At 43.8% G+C, this 16,432-nt stretch overlaps 1 protein-coding gene across 1 annotated transcript in view; it reads right to left on the bottom strand.

Annotated features, from left to right (window-relative positions):
• Positions 1 to 16,432, bottom strand: part of LOC144773828 (interphotoreceptor matrix proteoglycan 2-like) — an 815,142-nt gene that overhangs the window by 379,715 nt on the left and 418,995 nt on the right. Inside the window, exon 6 of the mRNA XM_078658923.1 lies at positions 1,464 to 1,555. Coding sequence (XP_078515049.1) covers positions 1,464 to 1,555 — 92 coding nt within the window. The remainder of the gene's footprint in view (positions 1 to 1,463; positions 1,556 to 16,432) is intronic.

Genomic DNA, 16,432 nt, shown 5'->3' with positions numbered 1-16,432 from the left:
GTGGTGGCAGGGAGGTGGGAGGGAAAAGCAGCAACATGGGTGAGGATATGGGAGATGGCCTGAAAACACAAGCATCCATATGGAGTGCTTGAAAAAAGTAGCTCCCAAAACGGGAGCAGTGGAAGGATACAAGTACTTGCTCCATGCTCCAGGGGAGAGACAAACTCAAGAGACAACATGACGCATGAATGCTGTGACAAATGGGGAAAAAATCAAATGCGAGACATGCTGAAGCTAACCAATGATAAGCTATTGGTGGGCTGTGGCTCATTAACTGTAAACAAAATGTCTTGCAGAGACAGTGCATGCGCTGTCTCTGCAAGAGCTACAAATGGAGGATCCCCGACTAACCTCACCCTAGAGTTGTATAAAATGAAAGTAGTTTCAGCAGATGTTTATGGCACACAATTATGGAATTATAAGAAATTTAAAGATCTCCTAAAGATTAAACTTGTTTCCAAAGATCCCTATTAAAGCTAGGTTCAGGAACTTCTGTGGAAGCCCTACAACTCTAGCTCAGCCTCAAAAGCATATGGCAAATACATAGTCAACCTGTTAGACAGCTATTATAACCATAGATGGCTCTGCAAGAAAGCAGTACAGTGTTAGGCACTGTAAAGAAATACTGATCCTTTGTTGATGTTCAAATAACTTTTTCTCTGTTTAGCTGTGTAGATTGCAGCTGCACAGCACATAGTGAGATAGAAGAAAGAGGGGTATGGACTCAGAACTTTCCCACCTTTATTATCTTATGCAAACAGAATTACTGTACCTCGCACTAGGCACTTTCATGGCTTTATGCACTGAACAAGATATGTCTTATTTTCATATCTGTATTTTTATGATATTTTGGTATATTTTGTTAAGTTGGTATTTTGAATTTTGAACAGGAGATATAAAACACTTAAGGTTGGCCAGACATTACATCTCGTCCCTTTGATGCCACTGAACACTCCATATGATGTTCCTATATTTGTAATTGTATGTATATTTGAGGTAGTATGTTGTTATGGTAGCTAGCTGAGAATAATAGGATTCACTTGTTTCAAAGTGCTGAATAAAGAAATGGAGAAAGTGTGTCAAATGAGTCCCAAACTTGATGACCTGTAGAAATTGCTTCAGAGAGATATGTTATAAGCTTTTGTGGGGTCAGGTCAGGTCCAAATATTTTTGGGGCCCCTCCTTGGTTTCTGATCCAAGAAGCGGCTTGTAATTAGGGAGATAAGTACAATGGGAAAAGGAATACCACAGTATGATTTTGTAGCATCTCAAAGGTATAGGGTTTTGTTGCTTTTATTACTTAAATACATGTACCGGGAAAGTGGTCCCCTGGAGTGCGAGGCCCTTTGGCAAACAACCTAACTGTCCTCTCCCTGTGACTGCCCTGACTTCAGAATATGTTTGTCCTAGTGACATAAAGGAAAACAATCAGAATAACTACAGTAAAATAAAACAGTGCTTACAGTCTGCACTTGTTCCTCTTGAATTCCAAAGCTGCTGACAGGGGTACTTTCGATGGTTTCCTCTTGAGGTGCTGGGATGCTGGCTGCTGCATCTAGCAAGAGTAAACATGTAAACATCAGTAATGGAAACCAAAGACATTAACAATGCCCAGGTCCCCTCCCTACCTCAACGCACCAGCACAAATGAAGGAAACTTGTGATTAAGGAGGCTGTCTTTCTGTGGTGGGGCATGCTAAATATCATCAAGGTTGTAGAGATACACCAGGCAGCCCAACAGGGCCTCTTGGAAGAAACTGGGTGGTGGTCCAACAGCACAACACTACATATAAAAGACTGATGGTGGGAATCCCCTGCCCTGGCCTAAGAAACACCAGGTTTACTTCATACTGACATGCATATGCTTCTGTGTTGCAGAATGCCAGTGAGCTTTCAAGCCCTTTGGGCATGAGCAATCCCAAGAAGTGGGTCGAAGAGGAGGGTCATTACTAATTTGCATGTGACAGGCCTCTGCCTAGAGTTGCACAGTCCAACAACAATTTATAGTAATTTAAGAAATATAGAAGTCAATGCACAAATATAAGTGAAACGTTGTTTAATCACAATGTATCAACAAAATAATTATTACACAAAATCATGTCATTCATCAAAAACAGATTAGTGCCCCAAAGGGAGACGGGTAGGGAGGGTGGTGGTGAGAGGAGTAGTGCAAGGTTTTAGGGTAGAGACATAGCAACGGTCGAGAGACCTTATTCAACAATACAATAAGTCTGCCTTATAAGAAACAAAACTGGAGAATAGAGGCGCACTCCTGTTTTATACTAAAGTGAATTGAATATATTCGCTTGACACATTTTTCTGATTGGGGTGCTACATTACACACGAGTGTTGGCTAACACCGTTGCCTTATAAGAAAGCCAGATTGTAATGACGGAGTCTGAGGCCACTGTAGATTGATGATGATTTATTTTCAAAAATAGATGGAAACAGGTGAGTGCCAGATGACACGACTTCCTAGTACTGCATCCAACCGCAACTGCAGAGCCCAAGTCGAATCCCAGTAACATTCCTAGAACTACATAGTGTGATAGGCACGAGCCATTTAAAGAAACAAGCATAGAGAAATAATCTAACCAAGTATATACACTAATCTATTTACAAAGTATTACACAACACATCCCCCTCTCTTCAAATGAAAACAAAGATGATGAAGCTTAAGTAAGGAAGCAGGAAAAGAGGAAAAGAAAAGAAAAGGAAAGAAGGTGGAGATAAGGATAAGACAAAACAAAATACATAATTTAATCTTTCAGTCACAAAACATATTCTTTCAACCATCCAGGAAGGACTCTCCTCCTCTTACTTAAAGACGTAGTAAAATTTGTAGCATTCGCAAACTGATGATGAGATTCTGTATCAACAGAATTGGCAGCAGAATTACCACCAGAATTACCATCAGCTGTCGAAGACCCTTCCCCACTGGTTAAAGTAAAAGTAGGAAAATCAGAACTAGTGGAGGGAGACTCGTCGACAATGGTTTGAGCATTACGGTTAACTTCACTAGTACACATACCCAAACCCAGATGAGATTGAAGACTACTTTTGTCAAAATAATGTTCAACCCAATCAAAATTGGACGTTTTTTGAAATTCTGGAGTATGCTCCACAATTTGATGATTGACATCCAGTGCGACATTCTTGAGATTCCACACCTTGCCATCTTTAAGCCTAACAGCATTGCGCAGAACCTTCACAACCTGTTGAGTAGAGTAAAACTTACTCTCTCTTTTGGGACCCAAACAGGTTTCTTGATCCGAACCCAGTCCCCCACTTTAACTGGAATGTGTTTTGTGCTATGCAATGTATCATAATATTCTTTACTTTTCATATGTACAGATTCTAAATTACTTCTGACTTGAATAGGAGACTAATGTTGAACTCTGCCATCAAAAAGCCAATTCGAGTTGAATTTACACCTGGGTGTCCTACCTCTCATCATGGTGAAAGCTGATAACCCAGTGGTGGGGTGAATAGTAACTCCAAGTCCAAACTGCTTTCTGTATTTCAGTTTTCCAATCTAATCCTTTAGTCATGGCCACTTGGATCACACCCTTTAACACCCTATTAAAACGTTCCACAGTACCATTTCCACTAGGATTATATAGAGATGTTGTTTTGTGCTTCATAGCACATTTTTCAAAGCAATCCTTAGCCAATTTAGACGTAAATTGCACACTATTGTCGCTTAACACACAGACAGGTAAACCTTCCATTACAAATATTTTATCCAAAAACTTTAAAATGACCTCTGTGTCAATTCTTTCAACAATCTTCACAATTGGCCATTTTGAAAAAAGATCATGTACAACCAAGCCATACTCTCTCAAATCCCCCACAGGACCAAAAATATCAACAGCAATGGTTTCCCAAGGAAGACTGGGAATTAACCCCTCACTCGTTGGTGGCCTCAAAGTTTTTAAAGACTTGTCTGCAGAAGAGCAACAAGAACACGCCTTGACAAACATCCCAACAATGTCATTTACGCAATTGTGTGCCCCTGCGACCTCCTCTATGTGGGTCAGACCCAGAAAAAAGTGAAGGCTAGGATGCTGCAACATTGTAGTCGGATTCACTGTGTAGTGACCGGCGCCCCTTTGGTAGAACACTTCAAAAGGGCTGGACATCCACCGGTCAGTTTCAAGTGGATAGTTCCTGTAAAGGGCACTCTGAGCGCTAGGGGTGGCAACATTGGACATGTACTCAATATCCGTGAATCCAAATGGATGCTCTTCTTTGACTCAATAAAAAACGGCCTTAACGAAAATGACAGTAGTTTTGTCCAACTAGCAACCCTGTGATTTTAGGGCATTTAACTTTCATGCTGTCAGTCAGTTTCGCCTCTGTTTTACAATAAATAATGGAATGAACCTTCACTTACACCTCTCACATTGTGGTTTGAACCAATTACCATCACTGACTATTTGTATTAAGGTCCTTATGTGTTTCATTATCATCTATTTTTGCTCAAATCCTGAACAGTAAATGTGATGTGTCCACAGCATATTTAATCTCAAAATGCCAGTGCCCCTACCGTCATGTGTAACAGGTACGCTCTATTATCAACACATTAGGTTCTTTTTCAACATAATGCATGTAGCAACGCTGTGATCCTAGGACATTCAAATTCACACTGTCAGTCATTTCAACACCGTCTTTCATTAGACAATGGAATGAACCTTCACTTACCCTTCTTACATTGTGGTTTGAACTAGTTATTACCATTGTCTATTTGCGCCTTATCTATATTAGCTAAAAACATACACAATATATGAGATGTGTCCACAACATATGATTTTCACAATGCAAGTGCCTTACCGTCGTGTGTGACAGGTACGCACTATTATCTATGCATCAGGATTTTTTCCAACTTAATGCATGGTTGCCCTGGGCCATGATATTCAATGTCTTCAAAATCATCCATTCTGACCCCGTCCCACTGCAAGCTGTTTCTTAGATTGTGCTGATATCGCAGTCTTTCCTCCTTGCCAGTTCACGCATTTTGCGTGTCACGACGTGTACGCGCCGATGTCACGTTTCCCTTGGAACACTTAAATCAAATCGTGGCTGCCCGGAGCTACTCCTGCACTATGTGATTATTTCTCCGGACGAAACTCGTATTGATTCATTCAGCAGGTAAGAGGCGGTATGATTCGCGCTTGTGTGCGATCCCCTCCCTCAACAAGCATTATTTTGCAAAACTTTCCGCAGCGTGCAGCTCACCCTTCCTTTCTCCTTCCCTGCCTAGATTCACCATTCAACCGACCGCAGCGCTGCGTTTTTGCCGGAACCCTCGGATCAATCGTGGCCACCTGGAGCATCCCGGCAATTTTTTGTGTATGCTGCTCCAGCACGGACTGGCGATCTGTTTAACCTTCAGGTACGTGTGGACTGTTTCACGAGCCGATATTTTTTACGTGCACTTGATTAATCCTCTAAGCATTTAGCTGCACCCGATTCTCCCTTCTCCCCGCTTTAGATTCACCAGTAACCGACCACAACGCAGCGGTTTTTTACCTTGAAAGGATTTCCTTGAGGACGGTGATGAAGCCTATCCTCTGTAAGTCTCTCTCTCTTTCTCACCGATCACATGAGATCCCAGCTAGTATTTTGTCCTTAATGAGTTTCCCCGTTTTTGTCTTAAATTCCTAGACATTCTGATTGAAGCCCAATTTACCTATGATGTTGGTTCCGCTTGACTAACATGCTCCGTGATTACCATTCATGATACACGGTAAATCTGTTCCCTCCTAAATCTGCAACTTGTGTACGATATTATCTCACCACCTTCCGGGATTCAAAATAACTTATATCCCATTTTTTAAGTTCATTTTTAGATACTATGCCCCACCCCCGTCCTGAAAAAGACCCATTAGTAAGGCACCAGCTTTGCCTACGTCTTCATGGGTCGAAACGTCGACAGTTTATCCATGTGACCATCTGTCCATGTACCAGCTCCCACCCTGAATATTTCATGTATTGTAATCTTTGGGAGAATGATCTGTTGATTTATTGTTGGAGACATTTATGTATAACATCTGGCTTTCTTATAAGGCAGACTTATTGTATTGTTGAATAAGGTCTCTCGACCGTTGCTATGTCACTACCATAAAACCTTGCACTACTCCTCTCACCACCACCCTCCCTACCAGTCTCCCTTTGGGGCACTAATCTGTTTTTGATGAATGCCTTGATTTTGTGTAATAATTCTTTTGTTGATACATTGTGATTAAACAACGCTTCACTTATATTTGTGCATTGACTTCTATATTTCTTAAATTTCTATAAATTGTTGTTCAGTACACTACGTTCTGGGACCCCTCTCTCTTGTACTGTACAGTTACCCAGGTCCCAGTGACTACTTTGGGTATACCCCCCTTTTTGCAACGTAGAGTTGCACAGTCTGCGAAAAGCACTGGTTGGGATGGTACCCAGAGCGATTGCCAGTGATGTTGAATATTTTGCAAGCATTTTCCCATCACCTTTTGTGTGGTTGATGTAATGCCCTAAGCGACCAAGGCTATGCCCAGACCTGAATCCCTTGCTCACTGAGCCAAAGGAACCAATCTATGATCACTAGTAAGGCCTAATTAGGCTGAAACCTGTCTGAGGTTGCTTGTTTTCACTTTCCGGAGGAAGCATTGTCTGGCAGTTTGGTACGGACTGTTCTCTTGAGGAGAGCAGGACAATTGACAGTGGTTTACACTACTCGCAAGCATTCTTTGCATTACTTTTAATGTGTTAGATCCAAAGAAAAACTATCCCCGTGGTCAACAGGCTCCTCCTGTCCGAGGCAGAATTCCAGTGATGTGCCTGTGTGTCTGTAACTGCACCACTGAGAAGGTACATTGAATTACCCAAATCCATAAGGGCAATGACAAATTAGAATCACTCTCTGGGCCTGAAGCATATGTCGGATAGGGCTGAGTAAACCCCTGTGATACCAATAGGAAGAGACAAGGAAAGGAAGGCATTTATCAGTTCTAAGCCAACATGGCATACTACCACGTTTAACAATTGCACAGTAGGTAATGCCCACTGCCAGTGCTTAATTTGAGCGTGTGGTTTCCTGGCTCAACACTGGCACTTAATTGCCAACAACCGCACTAATGACAGTCCATCACACGGTGGCACTGTTTGTTTTAAATAGAGATGAGCAAAAGAACAGTTGTTTATGAATTCAATACATATTATAAATGGCTAATACCTGCCACCCAAGTCATTCTTACAGCTTTGGGGGACAGAAATAGTCTGAAGTGCCACACTTGAAGGAGTGTGATGTTCGCAGGGGGGTTTGTACCGTCACCGTCAACGCTGGCCGGGCAATGGGTGGTGCAATCTGCAGAGGCCTCCTTACGACAGCCCTGGCAGTTATTGTTTTACTAATTAAGCACTGCCTCATGACAGTAACCCATAAAACTGTAGCAAGATACTACCCAGTTACACACTGCAGCACATAATACTAGAAAGAAGAAGGGGCGCTCTACAGCACATGCAGGGGTATAATGTGATGCCTGTACAGGTAACCGTGAAAGGATTGTTCTATGCAGGTGGCAGGCCAACGTTTTAGTAGTTAGTTGTATGCTTAAAACATTAACCACAGATGATTTAGGGCAGCATGGGGATCGTTGGTTAGGATCATATTCAGTCTATTACTCTATTAGCTAATACTTTTGCATAGCTAAAACATTTATATTATGAATAAGGACTAGATGCCTATTACCAGCACAGTTTCTCCTTACTGCCATTTACGAGCTTCACTATCAGCAAAACTGACGCTTCTTTCATTGTGCAGATGCTCCTACACAAAGCTCCTGAGCAAATGGACAGGTTCAGAAGGTATGAAACAAGAAGTTGTACAAGGAGAGGGTGAAGCTGGCCCTGTACAGGTAAGGTGTCTTTTTGATGTCAAGAGCCCTTTCATTTGAAGAATTCCTCTTTCGCATGAGTGTATCAAGAGACCGCCACTGAGACTCCATTAGGGTGAGACGCAAGTTTCTCATAGAATATTCATTTAATTTCCACTTCTCTTGCAATACTTGTCCAATACTTTCATGTCGTACACATAGCTGTGGGACGCTCCAATTGTGTTTAGTGGCCAAATGCTCGACTAGTTTGAAACCTTCGGAGGGAGAACTCTCTTCTATCCATGAGAACATATATTTGACCCTTAAGAGCTAATCCTTTATGGAGCAGTTTCTTCAAATGTCTTTGCTTGTGCTTGTTTTCAGAATCAGTTGCTTATTTCTGCTTGATCTCAAAGGTTGTTTCCCTAGGTTTATAGAGTCAATAACTAGAATTATTAATATAGCACTTGACAATTCCTTCTAGCAATGTACATATTCTTATCAGGTTTTTGAGATAAAAGTTGTTCATATCACAAAAGACCAGACACTGATAATTAGGCGAAATGAACAGTTCGAGGATGACTGGACATGCTCTGAAAAGGGTTATATTATAGTGATATGTTATATTGGATAGCATAGTCATTCTGTCTCTTATAAGTGGGGGTTCAAGGTCAACATCCGAACAAATTGCAGCAGAAAAAGTGCAGAAGGGATATTTGAGAACCGTAGAGCGTAGTGTCCACCCAGACCCAGTCAGAAGTACCCCCTGAAACACCTCTCGCTCTAACAACGTGTGCCATTGGCCCATCATTGCTAATATGAAACAAAGCCATTTCAATTTAGACCGCCCGCCTAAGTGCTACTACAAAGAGTATATCATAGTGGTAATATATTCATTGCATGGTATTGTAATGCGTAATTTGGACATTGCACTACCTTTTAAGATTATACATTTTATGTTGAAAGTGGGAGTGAACCTAGAGTAAACCAGATGAATGATCTAGATGACTAATGCCCCAGAGTCTAAGTCAGTCACTTAAAATGTGTTGAAATGTGGAGAATGCCAAACTTTGTTAGATTCAGATGTACTGTCTGCCTCATGTACACATACGATCCACTCTAAATAGGACAGAGGGGACATCTGTTTAGTTTTAGTAGATATCCTGTATGTGCCAAACTAAACAAGCCCCATGATGTAAGGGGTGTAGAGCAGTTATGGATTGGAAAACAGACAAATACTTTTATGGGAAAATGTAATTAAAATCGGGCAACATGTTTGTCTGGCGTACCAGGTATGTGAAGTCAGTCACTCACAATCACTCACTAAAGGGGTCCAATTTGACTCCATTGGAATATCTAAATTGCCCAATAGTCCATACTCTCCTTTTTGGAATTACTGAGTTTTATAAAGTTTGTGCTCACCGAGCCTCACTCTTTAATCAGTTACCGAGTGAAGATTGGAACTTTCATGTCGCAGCTACATTTTGTTAGTTTGGAAATGAGCGACGCTGATGTTCCAGGTCAGGAATGTAGATAAAGGTTGACTAACAACTAGGGAGTCCTGTGCTTATCTAAACCCTGAAGATTCTATTACAGAACAGAGTTAAACCCAACTATTCTCACTGTTTGAGCCAGGAAAACACATTTGTTCCCGGACTGTGTCCACTTTGTCTTCCTCTATCCTTAACTTTTTCAGCTTAGGGCCTCTGTTAGAAGTGGGGTCTCTAGTTGGCAATGGTTTGCACCTTTGTACAAATAGGGACCCTTACTTCTAGTCAGGGTAAGGGGGCTACACTCCTAAATAACACCTGCTTAACCGTGTGGTAGCCTGGCACGAGCAGGAAGGCTTATCTCAGAGGCAGTGTGTAAAGCATTTATGAACACATACAGTAATACAGTGAAAACACTACAGATGGACACCACACAGGTTTTATAAAAAATATGTATTCTTTATATAGACTTAACAGAAGACCCAAAGGACAAAAATCCACAATACAGTATTAAGAAAATCTTTTTGATATGAGGGTAATTACTCCCGTTTCTTTTTAACAGCAGGTTAGCAGGCCATCTGTGATATCCAGTTACCTCTAATGCTGCTCAACCTTCGGTAGCCACTCCGAACCGCAAATTACCTATCTAGCAGACATGATAATGATCCAGACAGTCTTGCTCTGGCATAAGTTCTGGTCAAATGATCACAAAGTGTTAAACCGTTCCATCATAAAGGACTAAGATTTACGTCGCATATAAAATCCCCTGGCTCAATTTGTGCATGACTTTTTGGTAGATATTGGCCACCCCAAGTTTTTTGACCACCCTGAGCTCTTGATTACCATCCACAGGACAGCCCTTAAATTGAAATGCCTATCACTATTTGATGAATCAAGGCTATTGTTAGAAATGGGGCTCTCTAGTTGGCAAGAGCTTGCACCTTTGTCCAAGTAGGGACCCTTCTTCCTAGTCAGGATAAGGGAGTTACACTCCTAAAATAACCCCTGCTCCCCCCCTTGGTAGCTTGGCACGAGCAGTCAGGCTTATCTTAGAGGCAGTGTGTAAAGCATTTGCACATGACCGACAGTAATACAGTGTAGGCACTACAAAAGGACACCACACCAGTTTAAAAAAAGTAATCAATATTTTTATATACAAGACCAAAAATGATAAGAATCAACAACACAGTACTTAACAATCTACAGTTATCAACATACGCTTTAAAAACAGTTCCTTGATGTTGATAGCTCCATCCGGGACTATCATGGCGTTGTGAGCAAACAAATCCAAACAGGTCAGGCTGGTTGCGGCGTCACAGACCAGCTACAGTGTCTGGAAGACCCGCAAACAGTGCCTGTTAGAGATGCAAGCCACCAAGACCCTTGAAGTCACTTGTGTTGCAGGTTGAGCTCCTTTCTGTTGGGATCATGAGCGCTGGCGTCGGCAGGCATCGGGTGCTGCGGTGCGAAGTGCAGTGGTGCGGTGTGCAGTGTCCTCGTGTCACGGTGCGAGCTGCGGTTCGGTGGTGGCTTCGGATGGCATCATCGGTGAGACCAGGGTCGCGGTGCGAGGTGAAGCCGGTGCTCATCACTGTGCTGGCAGGTCACAGTGCAAGCAGCTGCGTCGTCGTTGCTGAAGAGCTGTCGTCGGCTGACGAACGGGAGTCGATGGTGCCGGCGTCGGTAGGCCAAGGCTGCGGTGCGGGATGAATGCGGTGCGTCATGTAACTTTACGAGAGGTGCCCTCGAACCACGGGGCAAGCAGCGGCATCGATTTGGGTGTGGAGCAGCGGCGTCAAAGAGGCCAAGGCGTCATTGTGAAGCGAGGCAGTGAGTGGTGCCCACAGGTTGCGGTGCGAGCAACGGCTCGGTGGCGGGGCCAGCAGGCGTCGCCAGGGAGCCCAGGGTTGTGGTGCAGCGTTGCGGCGATGCTCTCTGCTGCACCCAGGCTTCGGCGTGAAGCGAGGCGGTGCGGAGTGCAGTGCCCACAGGTCACGGTGCAAGCATCGGCTTGGTGGTGGCGTCAGCAGGCGTTTTCGGTGAGGCCAGGGTCGCAGTGCGGCATTGTGGTGGTGCCCTCTGCGGTTCCTTCAGGACATGGAGTCAGCAGCGGCGTCGTAGACGTTGTAGAATTGCTTTTCTTCGGTCGCAGCACAAAACAAACAGATCCAAGTGTTGAGGGCAGAAGAGCTTGAAGTCTTTGCTGTTCCTGAGACTTCTTGAACAGGAGGCAAGCTCTACCTCAAGCCTTTGGAGAAACTCACAAAAGTAGATTTCAGAAAGTTCAGTCCAGTCCTTTCACTGCCCAAGACAGAAGCAGCCACTGTAGGGTAACACAGCAAAGCACACAGCAAAGTGGTAGTCCCTCCTCACAGCTTCTCCAGCTCTTCTTCTTGGTGGTCTTCATGATCCAAAAACGTTTGCGAGGTGAAGGCGGTGCTCATCTCGGTGCTGGAAAGTCACGGTGTAAGCAGCGGCGTCATCGTTGCTGAAGCGCTGTCATCAGCTGACGATCTGGAGTCGATGGTGCCAGCATTGGTAGGCCAAGGCTGCGGTGCGGGATGAAGGAGATGCGTCATGTAACTTTACGAGCTGTGCCCTCGAACCACGGGGCAAGCAGTGGCATCGATTGCAGCGTGGAGCGGCGGGCAGAGGCCAAAGCGTCATCGTGAAGCGAGGCGGCGAGGTGCCCACAGGTCGCGGTGTGAACAACGGCTCAGTGGTGTTGTCAGCAGACGTCGTCAGTGAGAGCAGGGTTGCGGAGTGGTGTTACGGTGATGCTATCTGCGGTGCCCAGGCTTCGGGTGAAGTGAGGCGGTGCGGAGTGTGGTGCCCACAGGTCGCAGTGCGAGCAACGGCTCGTTGTGGCATCAGCAGGCGTCGCCGGTGAGACTAGAGTCGCGGTGCGGCATTGCGGCGGTGCCCTCTGCAGTGCCTTCAGGACACGGACGTGATAATGTGGAGGAGTGTGGCTCACTGGTTAGAGTGGCAGACCCTGATGCAGAGTTCTGGCCAGGGACCAGGGTTCGATTCCCGCCAATTTCCTCGGACCTGTTAATTCTCGCCTCGGTGCCTATTCTAATCACGGGCCCCACGCTGCAACTCTGGGCAATAGCTTGCTTAGCCTCCACACCGGCCCAAACAGCGCTAAGGATGCCTGGCTTCACCCTGGGGGTGCCCAGGAGTGGACACTTCACAGGGAAAGACAGGAGGGGTTCCACAGCGGTATGAGTATCAGTGCCAGGAAGCCGAATAGGCGAAACCGCAAGGTGACCGTCTGGTGACAGTGCGCTCTATAAGTACCATGACATTTACATTTACATTTAGGAGTCGGCAGCGGCGTCGTAGACGTCGTCGTGTTGCTTTTCTTCTGTCGCAGCACAAAACACACAGTCTCCAGAGCTGAGGGTGGAAGAGCTTGAAGTCTTTGCTGTTCCTGAGACTTCTTGAACAGGGGACAAGCTCTACCTCAAGCCCTTGGAGAAACTCACAAAAGTAGATTGCAGAAAATTCAGTCAAGTCCTTTCACTGCCCAAGACAGAAGCAGCCACTGTAGGCCAGCACAGCACAGCACACAGCAAAGTGGTAGTCCCTCCTCACAGCTTCACCCGCTCTTCATCTTGGCAGTCTTCTTGATCCAAAAGTGTTCTTAAGTTCAGGGGTCTGAGCCCCAGTATTTGTATCCAAAAATCCTTTGATCCTCTAGGCAGAGGGTGTCTGTGCCCAGCCCAGCCAGAACCAGTTCTGCCTTCTTTGGTGTGATTTCCCGGCAGGGGTGGAGACGGCATTGTCAGAAGCAGACCAGGCCGTTTGAGTTGCAAGGAAATCTCCTCCCTCTTCCCCCATCGCAGCCCAGGTCTATTCAGCCTTTCCCTGACCTACCTAGACTATCGGGAGCCACCCTTGCTGCCTAGCCATCTGTTGTCCAAAACCCAGATAGGCAACCCACATTCCAACAGAGGCACAAGGGATGACTGAGAGAGAAAATACCTACTTCCTAAAAGTGGTATTTTCAAACACAGAATGTAAAAAATCACATTTACTAAAAGACGCATCGTTATATTCTGAGTTCAGGCATACTAATTTTATTTTCCCACCTAGTTCCCAGGGCCAGTTATGTTTATAAGATGTTATAAACAAACTTCCCATTCTGTCCTAGAGGAACAGGTAGCCTTGCAATAGTGAAAAAAATGAAAGGGGCTGTAATTCACTATCAGGACATGCCACACGCACCAGGGCATGTCCTACCTTTCACATACACTGCACCCTGCCCACAGGGTTTCTTTGGGCCTACCTTAGGGGTGCCTGATATGTAAGAAAAGGGAAGGTTAGGAACTGGCCATTGTGTGCACGGGCCAAGTCGACATGACAGTTACAAACTGCGTGCAGACTCTGCAATGGCAGGTCTGAGGTACCCTTTCCTGGCTTTTCACGTGGGTGGCACAATCCGTGCTGCAGGCCAATGCGTAGCATTTGGTTTCCAGGCCCTGGCACAGTCAGTGCATTTTACTAGGGGCTGACAAGAAAACCAAATAGCCAATCATGGAAACACCAATCCATAACATACTTTACTACAGGAGCACTTGCACTTTACCTCTGATCAGCAGTGCGAAAAGTGCTAAAAAACACTATGCCAGCAAAAACAGAGTGAAAACCGGGAGGACAGAAAGCAAAAACTCAGGGGAAACACGCCAAAAGATGCCAAGTCTAACAGCTATCTTCAGAGAATACGAAACCTTCTGTCTTCAAGAACCTGTTGATTCTGACCAGTTATTATATGCAGCCTTATTTAGCTAACATGTACAATCCGCACCATAGATTTGTGCTGACCCGGTTTCGGCTGGATAGCTTCCATCACCTAATCAGCTTTCCCACCATTAATAACTGGTCGCAAGACCCTGTGAAATGCCCGTGCGATAATATTTCTATGCAGAGTACCATCCATAAATTTGTTTTCTGCAAATTTTACTTAGTTCTGAGAAAATGTTTTATTAAGCCTTTGCTAAAACAACTTGGTTTTGTTCAATATCGACCAGCTTTTATTTATCTGCAATCACTTTCGAGTTTACACATATGTGCTGCATTGTCACGGATTTGATTGGCTGTCATAAGATGCAGGTAGCAGCTATAGAAACCTCATTGATTAGAAGATGACATCCGTTTTTATTTATGTCTGTTTTTATGTCAGTGTCTTTATTACCTTTTAACTGATTTTTAACCTTGATATTGTAACATTTTTAGAGCTTTTATGATTACGTGATTTCGAATACATCTTATTTTGACTTGACTTGACTGTTATGTCCCCATTCTGGTTACTGAAGGGAAGACACCCATCTTCAAACCCATGTCCCTGGCTTAAGACCAAAATTCAAATTCACAAGGTTTCCTGCACCAAATAAAAGTTGGTGGCCTTACAAAGCAACATTTCCAATTACCAAACTAAAGCTGAGTCAAAGTACAACACCTTGCACAGGTTCACAGAACAATACATTCACGTGGGAGACCTAGTTAGAATGCGCATTCCCCAGAGAACAGTAAAAGGAATGAGCAAATACTATAATCCAATAAAAGTAGTTAAAATCAATGAAAATAGTATCATAATCCAAGATGGTAAATGTTGGAATAAGAAAAGAGTGTCAAAGTATGAAACTAACCTGTTCACTTAGAAAAATGATACAGGTCCAGGGGTTAATGGGGGAATAAAGTCAGTCCATTCCAGGTTGCCTCAACCTCAGTCAGTTGCCTCTAATCCAGGTGCCGCTAGGGCGGTAATTTCCACAGATGAGGAGACCACAATGGAACAGAGACAGGAAGCTAGGAAGCTTTGGAGACTCCCAGACTGACACTTCCAGCATAGCAGATGGGATAAGGTCTAACCTACGCGACAGAACACCTTCTTGGATAGTTCTCCAAGGTTGAGAAAGTCTTTGGTTCCTTAAAGGGGGGAGATATGTTATAAAATTATGTAAATGTGTGTTAACAGGAACTCCTTTCGCTCCTTTGTTCCCTTTTGCCCTGCGCTTCCTTGATTCCTCCTAGAACGTTGGGTTCTGAGGATTTTAGGGGAAGCATTATTGGTAGTTGTTAAAGATGCTGACCAGTAATGAGATGGAATAAAAACGTCTCCCTCACCTGAAGTCTAGTATCTCATTTTTGCTCCTGAATACAACAAGGATCCTGGTTTACATAAAATTCCCAGCAATGAATTTCGCTCACAGTCTTTTTGTATGGAGCATTTACATAAATATACTTTTGAATGCAAAAGCATCTGGTGCGCCGATCCCCGATTCTCTGAGGGGCAGCGACCATACCAGTTTACTAAAAGGGCTCTTATATCAATGCAGGAAACTATCGGCCAATAAGTTTAATTGATAATATACAGAACATATTCTGCAAGTAGGTGTTGGACAAAAACATTTGAATTTGCAAGCTAGTTTTAGGTTGAGCATTAGTACTATTGATTTTGTCTTCTGTTTCTATATGGTTAAAAGGAAGACCATTGACCTGACACCCAGACATCTTTACATGACTTTCATTGGGTTTAAGGCTTTTGACCTTGTGTCACCGAAAAAACTTTAAGAGGTACTGGAAAGCTCTGGAATCCTGCTGTATTGCAAAACAAGGGAATCCTGCCTAGCCTGCTTTCAGCATTAAATCAGATCCACGCAGAATATTTTGCAGAAATGGCAAGCTACATGAGATAATACCCATTAGAAGAGGAGCTAGGTAAGGGTGCAGTTTTGCACAAACATGGTTCCTGCTGTACTTAAATGAGTGTGTTCCATTTCTGTTACACTGTATAAATGATTCCGAAGTATCTCTGGCAAAAATGGGATTTCTGGTTGGCAGAGTATGCCCCCTATCCAACCAGAAGCAACAATCCTAGTCAGGGTAAGTAACCACACAACCTAAATTATCCTTTGCTCACCCTCGGTAGCTTGATACAAAGCATTCAGGATTAGCTTAAAAGGCAATGTGTAAAGTATGTGTGCAACAGTAAAACAGTGTAAACACCACAAAAAGACTCCACAATAGATTAGAAAAATAAAGTATGACATTATATATAAAACAATACCAAAAT

This window comes from Lissotriton helveticus, chromosome 8, assembly GCF_964261635.1.
Source record: "Lissotriton helveticus chromosome 8, aLisHel1.1, whole genome shotgun sequence".
NCBI lineage: Eukaryota > Metazoa > Chordata > Amphibia > Caudata > Salamandridae > Lissotriton > Lissotriton helveticus.
Note: the sequence above shows the minus strand (reverse complement) of the source record. Positions and strands in the feature narration are given on the sequence as shown.